The sequence below is a fragment of the Lytechinus variegatus genome, chromosome 19 (assembly GCF_018143015.1).
Source record: "Lytechinus variegatus isolate NC3 chromosome 19, Lvar_3.0, whole genome shotgun sequence".
In the NCBI taxonomy this organism is placed as follows: Eukaryota; Metazoa; Echinodermata; class Echinoidea; order Temnopleuroida; family Toxopneustidae; genus Lytechinus; species Lytechinus variegatus.
Window position 1 is genome coordinate 4,550,479 of NC_054758.1, and position 10,972 is coordinate 4,561,450.

Genomic DNA, 10,972 nt, shown 5'->3' on the forward strand with positions numbered 1-10,972 from the left:
ACCAACATCATCATCACCATCATCATCATTATCATCATCACCATCGTCTTCGTCTTCTTTTCCTCCTTTTCTTCTTCTTATCCTATTTCTCCTTTTCCTCTCCTTTTTTCTTCTTCTTCTTCTTCATCATCATCATCATCATCACAACATCATCATCACCACCACCATCATCATCATCATCACCACAACATCATCACCACCACAACATCATCATCATCATCATCTTCGTCTCCTTTTCGTCTCCTTTTTCTTCTCCTTCATCACCATCATAATCATCTTCAATATAATAATCATATCTAAAATAATCTTCATCGGTGTCTTCTTTATCAATGTTACCTCCACCATTTTTTATATTCATCAATTTCATTTGGCATGATGGGGGACTTTCAAATGAGTAACGCCCCAGTACAGACATCGTCACCATCTTCGTCACCCTCGCCGTCATCGATCTCCTCTTCTAGTATTTGTTATCCTTTCGGCAACTACTGGTGGAATCATTAGGCAAAATACAAAGGCATCTGTAGCTGCGACATAAACATAAGACGCGTTGAAGTTTTGAAAAATATAAGCGCAGTAACCTGAAAAGAAAACAAAACAAAAGAAAGAAAATAAGTAAACACATCAATAAGTATCGGGCGCCTCGGATAGGTTGTAAAGGCGGGGGAGGCACGTAAAAAAATCACAATTTCATTAATCAACTTTATCTCGTGATTTGGTTTAACAAATAGAGGGTAGCAAAAGCGACCATACCTCTAAATCCTACACAAGAAAACTTTATTGCAATGAAATGAAACATTTTCAATCCAAAGATAATAAGTTAAAATCCTGGTTAATCTAAAACCTGGAAAGCGTTTCAAAATCAAACATTAAGGATTCGTTTTATTTTGCCATAATCATTTTATATGCAGAGTAAAACTCATACATACATGTACTATCATTATGTAATCAGAAAATCAATATGAAATATGGTAAGGACCAAAAGAAAATCTAAGTGCTTGTTGGGTATGGCATTAAATACATATTTCATATAATTTCGTTTATTTCCATTTTCAACAATTAGTTTGTTTTGTACATTTTGACATATAAATAACAAAACATATTTCAAGTATCCCTGTACAAATATTACATTCAAGATTATTACATATCAGGTTGGAAATGGAGGAGGCTGCTAAAAGGCGGAGCTTGTAGAGTGCAGCCTCCAAATCAATGTTTTATACATAGCAATGTTTTCCCGACTTTACGCCAGGAATTACATTGAATAACATAAGAACATGCACACATAAGCACACAATCACAATTCACGCATCCACTCTTACATCTATCAATTTCCCTGATTTGTTTGACTGAGATTAATTAGACTTTGTCGGATAAAACATCCGAAATGTCCCTTTGTCTTCGTAAAAAAAGATCACAAACCTCCCAGAGAAGCTCCAATGAATGTCCCGACCCCGAAGACAATCTCTGACGTCGCGAGGATCACCGGAAACTCCGACTGGGTCACCCTCTCCGTGCAGATCACCAAGACCAGAGTACTTCTTTCGGCAAGGGTCAGGCAACTTACAAACGATGTCACAATCATTAAACCGTACCTATCCACCATAATATCTGCCGCGAGCGACGAGATGTTGACGAGAGTCAAGAAGAGGAACCATTCTTGTGACGAGAAGAGGTTCAGTCGCAAGATGAAGCCCCCGAAGAAGCGGCCAATGAATGCCCCTACCGCTGCGGAATAGGCAAATGACACGGCTACTGTTGTAAGGAAGCCTCGTTCGACCGCGCGAGGAATCAAGAAGCCGTTCCAAGTTCCATTCACCATGGAATAGACGAAGGTGACGAACATTAAATGGATCAGCCAGCGATCACGGTTGAACACAGAATTCTTGAGAGTCGTACAAGCGTTTTCGTACATTTCCGTACTTTTCGTCCGCGTTGTGGCGCTACTAGTCCTCCGAAGATTATCTGATACCGGAGTTTGCCTTCGCCGAATAGGCGACTCCCCTAGCAATCTTGTTTCGTCGCTAATTGCCTCTTCATTGTCGACTTCATCATAGGGTTCGTTCTCATGCTCATTGATATTGCCGTCTCCATTACTGCCATGATGGTCAGGGCTGTGGACGCTCCCAGACGCCCCGACCTCAGAACCTCGATTCGACGCATCACTCATCAATCCTGAACTACCACTGTCAATGTCTTCAGTGTCTTCACTTTCCATCTGCACACGTTGATCTTCAGAAGCATCCACCTGAGGTTCGTTTACGGCGCCCTCTACGTTGATATCCACCATCATGGTAAAAGGGATTACGTTGGCCATGAGAGCACCGATCATCATGATGGAACCCCTCCAGCCGTACAGATCCATCAGATAATCCGCAACCAGAGGCACAAGGGCCATACCGAAGGCGTATCCGGCCTTGCCGATGCCGTAGTAGATCCCAAAGTTTTCGTTGCATTGTTTCCGGAGCGTGATGACGATTGCGATGGAAAGGATGTTGGATCCAAACCCTATAATTCAGAAAGGAAAACAAAAGATAATAAATGCTGTAACAATTCCCCCTTTTTAGTGCATAAGGATGTCGTGTTGAACAGAAACAAAAATGAAAGTTTCTTGGAGCAAACATTATTTACAATTTTACTTGGAATGTCAATATACGCCGTGAAATAACTTCCCAGTCCAAAGGCGTTGGAATAATTTCAAATTGAAAGATTAATTTTCTGAAAAAATCTCGTTGTCTAGTATGTTTTCGTGCTACCACATATATCTTATTGCAACATCGTTTGGGCGTATATCGCGGTAAAAAAAAGATAAAATTCGACAAAATAAAGACCCCTCCCCCGGAAAAAAAATCTCACCTGCAGCTGAGAGGCAGAAGGCTAACTGATAGGCGTTGGTCACAAAGCCGCCTGCAATGAGGGCCAATGGGCATAGAACCGCCCCTATCATAACAAGAAACCACCGGGATCCACCACTTAGACGCTGGTAGAAATAGGTTATAAATGGACCTGTAGACAGGGGAAAAAAGTCAAAGAATCGGCAAAAAACTTTAAAGGACGAGTGAACTGACCAACACTTTGAATGGTCTCCCATTGACCTTGTGTTATAAATAATTAGTCCTTAAAACCACACATTTTGAGATAATCATCAATGATACAGAGAATGAATTAGCCTATGATTTTGATCATACGAAAAACCAAAATGTTTTTGAGAGGAAAGTACTTTTTTAATACCAGGTAACATAATTATTGCGATATGAATTTATTGAGCCGTGAATTAGGGTGTTATCTTTTAAGTGGGCCTATTTGCCAAGATTACCCTACTAAGAATGTTGTATTATGCTGGCAAGATGTGGATAGTTTAGGATTTGAGGTGGCGCTATTACGGGCTGCTGGTTCGTTGCCGCTTTAAATGTTTCATCACTCTCACGAATTGAATAGATTGGACTTTAATTCAAGGGGCTCTTACATCTGATTTTTTTAGACAACGCTATGGCCAGCCTTTTCTTTATCTCATATCTTGCCAATACCCTTACGGTGAATTGCCAATTCGTCTATTGCCAACTCGTCCACTCATCACGTAGTCTACCTTCATTTAGTCTAATGCCATTCTGTCCATGAATATTTTGTCCAACAACCATTTTATCTAATAACCATTTAGTCCAATCATTACTTCGTCTAATCACCAGTGCGTCTATGACCATCTCGTCTCATGACCAGTTGGTCTCGTTGGTGTAATACCCATTTTTTCATTCACTTCCCCCAATTAAACACTTTATTTCAATTAGACCAAATGGTACAAGGTTTAAATGGCTACTGGACCAACTGCTTCTTGGACCAAATGGCGAGTGGACGAAATAGCAATTAGACCATGGGACGAGCTGATGGTAGAGACGACTTGACAATTGGACGAATTGGCATTAGACCAATTGAAAATGAACGTATACCCTAATTGTGTAAATCTGAAAATTTCATCTCACATAGTACAATTAATAATTTCTAAATTCATTTGACATCATGGTACAGACATTGGATGGTCTTTCATAGAATATTAATCATGTTAGTAATAATAATAATAACAACGGTATATCTACCTAGGGTATTATAGGCTTACTCTTTAAAGGTCAAGTCCACCTCAGACAAATGTTGATTTGAATCAATAGAGAAAAATCAGACAAGCACAATGCTGAAAATTCATCAAAATCGGATGTAAAATAAGAAAGTTATGACATTTCAAAGTTTCGCTTATTTTCAACAAAATAGTTATATGAACGAGCCAGTTACATCCAAATGAGAGTCGATGATGTCACTCACTCACTATTTCTTTTTTTTATTGTTTGAATTATACAACTTTTCAATTTTTACAAATTTGACAATTAGGACCTCCTTGCCTGAAGCACAAAATGTTAAATTAATGGAATTCCACGTGTTTAGGGAGGAATGAAACTTCATTTTACATGACAATGACGAGAAAATCAAAATATTTCATATTTCATATAATAAAATACAAAAGAAATAGTGAGTGAGTGATGTCATCAACTCTCTCATTTGGATGTAACTGGCTCGTTCATATAACTATTTTGTTGAAAATAAGCGAAAATTTAAAATGCCATAACTTTTTTAATTTACACCCGATTTTGATGAATTTTCAGTGTTGTGCTTCCTGAATTTTTCTCTTTTTATTAAAATCAAGTTTTTGTTGGGGGGACTTGTCCTTTAAAAGTCACCATCATACACTCATATCCATCCAATACTCCAAAGTAACATTATTGCTCCCATAATTATTTACATATGAATTGCTACTTATTGCTGTTGTTTAATCTAACTGCTGTCGACCGTCTACAGCACAGACACCCACACCTACAGGCACCCACTGCATCAGTATCATATCACGAATGTCTTTTTATGAGGCCACCGGGGTGAGGCCGCCATCAATTTTAAGCTCAACCGCTCACGGGGGCGATCTCCTGCATTCACTAATTACATATTTGTTAAAAAATACATTTCCTGTTTTGTATATCTTAATATATTACTATTTCCTTGTTAACACTACGTTTCCTTCATGTATATTTTGTATACATGTATAAACATATTGCATAAATTGTATTTTACATTTTTATTTGAATGATTACAAAATTAAAAACAAGCAAGGAGACAAACACCGTCCTTTTCACAGGATTTATTTTCATTGGCGTATCTAAACAATTTGACGCCAGGGGCAAACATACACTGTGAAAACTGCGGTGTTAAAACTGACACCAATTTCATTGGCGTATCTAAACAATTTGACGCCAGGGGCAAACACAGAGGAAATGATTCACGCATAGAAGCAAAGCGACCGAGCTTTAAAAAATGTCTTTTTGCACAGTTTTTCAATTATTTTCTTTTATTTTGCTTTTTTTTCAAGTGCGTTTTTGTGCCCAAATGAAGTGACTCCCGGCGAAAGCGCCCATACCCCCTTGATGCACCAGTCTATTTTCTGAAGGGGGGCCCCACGTCTGCGCACCTAAAGTTTAACTTAAGATTAAACACGAGTTTATTCTTATTCCAGTTGAAGATGTTCCGGTGTGCCAAATATCTCATAAAAATTGGAAAGATTTGGGGCACCTATACAAAACCAACCAAATACTAGCTTACCTGGGATGAACGCAAAGGCACCAAATAATCCAAGACTAAGTCCAATATGGGTTGGAGTTAGACCAAGACCAACCATCAATTGAGGCACGTATACACCAATGGACTTGAGTGTTCCTAATGCATACAATGTTTGTAGGAACAGGGCTATAGATGTTTTGATGGCAGGCACATTAAAACGGCAGTCACAACCTGCCATTTTCATGATTTTTGCAGATAAAACAAACTGAAGTTAAAAGAAGGCTGCTCATCAATCATCTACAATGTCTGCAGGAAATGATTATGTCAAAGACCTTTTGCTGGTAGACACCACGAACGTATAGACACATATGACGCGATTTTTAAAACCATTAGAGATTCCATATTCGTGAAGTATCTTCATTTGAACCGTCTGCATGTTTTCCGATGGTACTTAACATAATCCTCTTCAGCTCACAAACATACAGTGGAAGCAACCATTTTTTTTACAACACCGAGGACGCCATGATCACGGCATGAAAAAGATTCTTTTGATCTGTACTGGTAAGAAATAAACATTCAATTGCAGCTCAGCACTAATCAGGCATCCAAACAGGTAGACGAGATTACAGGCTATACGTACGCTGGAGACGAAACGAGACGAAAATTTGTCAGACCCAACATTGCGTCGTTTTCTGCTATCGGCCGTTTGCACGAACGCCTCCGTGATATCAGTGCACTCATAAATGGTTGCATTACATGTTTTTGCAGACAAAATTAAACATCCATTTCAACATTATATACATATTTCTGTTGCAGTGTAAAATCAACAAAGTTCGTGCTTCGCCGGCGACCTGCAGTTATTCAATGATTAAGTATAAAAGAGAATCACGCATGCATGTCCGGAGAGAAACATTTGAATAGGCGATAGGGAAGGATATATTTGCTTCTTTTATCCACTTTCAACCACGCTAGGTAACCTGTCTTTAATCCACAGTAGACAATATGCGAAAGAGCAAAGATTTGCTGAAAATGGAAAAATGATTTAAAGGCCCACAATTTTGATTTTCATTCATCTATTCAGTGGCGGAAGACTTGTTCTCCTGTACCTGTTTCCATCCACAATAAATATGAATGTGTTACGCTTTCTTTGTGTGTTACATTATAGTGACATGTATTTGATATGATATTAATTCAATGCTAATTGGAATTATTAAATTGTATTTTTAATTGGTATTGGAATAAATGATTGACAAAGAATTAATAGTAACACATGCAACGACGCTGTCATATGATTATGATAATAATGTTTTTTTCGTACGTGATATACTATTTTATGTAATTGTAACCGGCAGTGATATTTTGAAATGAATTCCATTCGATTCAATTCATTTCAATTCGATAAAGGAAACTTTTGGGAATAGAAAATTAAACATCATAACAAATGTTTTGCTTTCACCAAGCTATTGTATGATATACATTGTATCAATTTCCAATCATTTTCTATTATTTTTATTTTGTATTGGAAAATTATACGACGACACATTCTCCACGATCAATGATAGGGCCTATAGTGTGAAAAACGTTTTGCCCCAACCCATAGACATGATAAAAGTAGTCAATAATTAAAAAAAAATAGGGCCTATAAATATATATAAAGTTACTGCACAAATTAAATTATAATAAAGCTGTAAGTCATTCTAAACTTAGTTGAACTCAGAGGCAAATTGATCCAGAAATTTGCCTGTTTATAGAATCGACGAAAAATAGACACATTATCCCTTACTGAAAATTTATTGTTGTTTGATTGGTCGAGAGTCCTTCACGTACTAATCATAATTTTACAAGGAAAATGAAACTCCTTCGGAGATCAAAATAGTTCGTGTCATGAGAGTTGAAGAAGGAGAATTGTAATTTGATTTCATGAAATATTATTGAAAATATGTTCGTACTGCATGTGTAACTCCCCCATGAAATGACATCGATTTTGCATTAAAACGCAAAGCTATGGTTCGTCAACTTCGCTCCCTGTATTTTGAGTTTAGGAGCAAAATTCAGCGATGGCAACATGTTGCATGTATTCATACATGATATTTTACATATTATAATGTCCAAGAACCGTGGTTACTTTTGCCGCCCCACGAAATTTCACAATTTTAGCGGCCATCCCACAGTCTAATATAGCCTTAAAAATTTTGTTCCTCAACAGCGTGAAGGTAATAACATTTTGGTCCCTATAAATTCCTACATGTGGTAATGCATGGACAGGTATTCATAAAAAAATCTGACTCAAAATGATGGGAAAATAACGAATTTCGGGCATTTCATGTGACGGCCTCAAAATGCAGCCTTTCTCAACAAAATCCCTGAATCGTGTGCAAAGTGAATGAGTGCGCAGACATGGGGTACCATTTTTTTTTCAATCTGAAAATGACAGCCCGAGGTTTTTTCAAGAAAATCCTATATTTTCTTTCATTTTTTTCATGAGAAATTTGGTACACTTACTCATAATAATATAAGGAACATTATTAATTGAAAGATTTTGTGAAATAAGAAGGACTTCATATTAAATCTTAATTCAAATTGTTAGGTGCGCAGACTTGGGGCCCACCATCATATACAAAAGGTTGTATCCAGTGCATGATTGTGTAGATGGTATACTATGAAGTCACTCAGTAATCTGTTGGTATGGATACTTAAAACCACTTCCAAGCATGTTTGAACTGAAAAGGCGCTCTTAACAATCTTTCAAAATGTTAATATTAGTATTCTTTCAATTAAGTTTAACCTCAGATAAAATGACCCTGATGTTCCGATCACATTTTCAGAAAATGAGCAAAATGCGATTTGCTCCAAAATCTGATCGCAAACAGTCGTGGCATTTAAGGCCACCGCACACCTTACGACCGTTCACGATCCGATTTTGGAACAAATCGCATTTTGCACATTTTCTCAAAATGTGAATGGAACATCAAGGTCATTTTATTTGAGGTTAAAATGAATTGAAAGAATACTAATAGAACCATTTTCAAAGATTGCAAGCCTTTATTTTGGAGTAAAGGCCATATTAGTTTCAAATCGTAGCCAATCGTACGACTGCTATGGCGTCATTACGACTAAATATTAAATTCGCTTTTATTCTAAGAAGGATGATAGCATAGTCACAGATTTGAACATGGGTATTCATACGATGATTTAGAACATTACAGAGTAAGAAATTCCAAGTCTCAATATTAGCTTCAAATTCTACTACATTTTAATCTGAAATCGGGTCGTAGACCAATACTAAGGTGTGCGGTGGCCTTTACATAGGCGGGGGAAGCGGGGGACGTGTCCCCCCTAAATTTTCGATGGGGGGGACGGTTCCCCCCCCCCCTAAATTTTTTTTTGATAATTTTTTTTTTGCTTGTCATTTTTTTCCTGCGTGTCCCCCCCTAATTCACGTGGACCCCCCTGAAACGTATGTTGTCCCCCCTAAAATTTTGGTTGATGCTCTTTTTTTTTTTTTTGCTTGTCAAAATTTTTTGGGGCGTTTGTCCAATTTTGTACATGTGTCCATCCCAAAATTTCAGGTGGACACCGCCTAAATTGTTTGGCTTCCGCCGCCAATGGGCCTTTATACACCCCTCCCTGCCGAATCCCAATAGACCTACCGCTAAAGTGTTTTAAATTGCGCTCCATCATACAATTATAGAGTGTTTACGTTCACCACGTCCAGATGATTGCTGTTTTCGACAAAGATATCCCAGCTGTACTTTGTCATTCGACGGGCATTTTCAATATCTGCAGGGCGCCTTTGTAAAGCAGTTTTAAGAACTGGGCCCGTTGTAGAAAGAGTTGCGTTTAAACGCAAGTCAAAAAATCAATCGCAAGTCCCAAATACGTGCTGTTGATTGGTTGAAAACTTTGGTTGAAAATCAAGTTGCGCTTGATTTTTAGAGTTGCGATCGATTGCAACTCTTTCTGCAACGGGCCCCAACAGGCCTACCCTGCAGTATAAAATAAATGAAACAAAATAAATAAATAAATAGATATCATTATTTTGCTCTCGAATTTCCTTTCCTTCTTTCTCATACCCTTCTTATTACTCCTCCTAATCTTCCTGCCCCTTCTTAATCTTCTTCGTTTCTTCTTTTTTCTTCTTCCCTTCTCCATATTCTTTTCCTCTTTTTGCTCCTTCTTACTTTTCTCACTTTTTTTTATCATTCTTTTATTTTCTTTCTCTCTTATCTCTTTTAGCTTATTCCCCTCCTTGATCATCTTCCTATATCCTTCTTTTTCTTTTCGTTCTTCTTCTTCTTCCCTTAAAAGCACATTATATTGGCTTTATCGAACCTCTCGTTTTTTTGATCCGCTTCCGTTTTGGAAATTTAGAATTAAAAACAGAGTCATTATTGATTATGAATTCCACAAATTACAAAGCAATTTGGCTTTATTTCTTAAAACATGGTCACCCAATAATGTACTCTTTCTTTTGGATAACGATAGTCTCACATGGTTGATTTAATTGTTTTGACGTGATCACATATTTTCTTTGCTATTATTTTTATGTTATGCCTAAAATTTTGTGTACCTCCTTCGGTATTTTGTGATTGATTTTTTTGAGCAAAGCTCTTTATGGAAATTAATAACTCCCCACAGTAAAATCGTTTTAAATACTGATGATACTGTAGTTCTGTAATCATCTGTCGTCAGTATTCAGTACATTTTAAAAAAAATTCTTGTTTTCTATTGTTAAATTTATTGCTTGTTCATGAATTGTTTAATGTCTTCCGCTTTATGTATTACTTATTGATTGTTTTGTTTATTGTTTAGCTCACAAACACTTGACATATTAAGTGCATCAATGTCTGTATATTTTTATTTGTATTATTTATTATATGTAATGTAAATAAAGTTTTACTTTGAAAAGTCAAAAAAAGTCTTCTTCCCTTCTGCTGTTTTTCCTCCTTTTCTTTTTCTTCTCCTTTTTTTATGTCTTCTTACTTCTGTTTTCTACATGTATATGAATTCTCTATTTCATTTATTTTGCTTTTTGATTGATATTAATTTCAATAATGTGTATATACGTTTTGCTATTCATTACTATAAAGTGTGATTTTACTATTTAGGACCCCATTGGAAATAAGCTCTTGAGCTTTCATGGGTTCATCCTGTCAAGCTTTATGAATCGATATACCATGTATACCTTGATATGCTTGAAATTTATGTGTATATAGACTTGGCAAATAAATCAAATCAAATAAAAAAGAATCCTCCGTACGTCGCCGAGTGAGAGAAATCTCCCTTTTATTTCGCGGCCGAGACGAACACTCTAATCGAACTGTCTATTGATTGCTCCTTACGTTGTCATATATTCAAGTGTTCAATTTTTTTTTAATCGTTTTAC

At 36.9% G+C, this 10,972-nt stretch overlaps 1 protein-coding gene across 1 annotated transcript; it reads right to left on the reverse strand.

Annotated features, from left to right (window-relative positions):
- Nucleotides 1–262: 262 nt before the first annotated feature.
- On the reverse strand, nt 263–6,455 carry LOC121406006. Its single transcript, XM_041597003.1, has 4 exons — nt 5,629–6,455; nt 2,851–3,000; nt 1,417–2,502; nt 263–578 (listed from the first exon to the last, which is right to left on the reverse strand). The coding sequence occupies exons 1-4, from the start codon at nt 5,828–5,830 to the stop codon at nt 442–444; spliced, it is 1,575 nt and encodes a 524-aa protein (XP_041452937.1). The 5' UTR covers nt 5,831–6,455; the 3' UTR covers nt 263–441.
- Between the last annotated feature and the right edge of the window lie 4,517 nt (nt 6,456–10,972).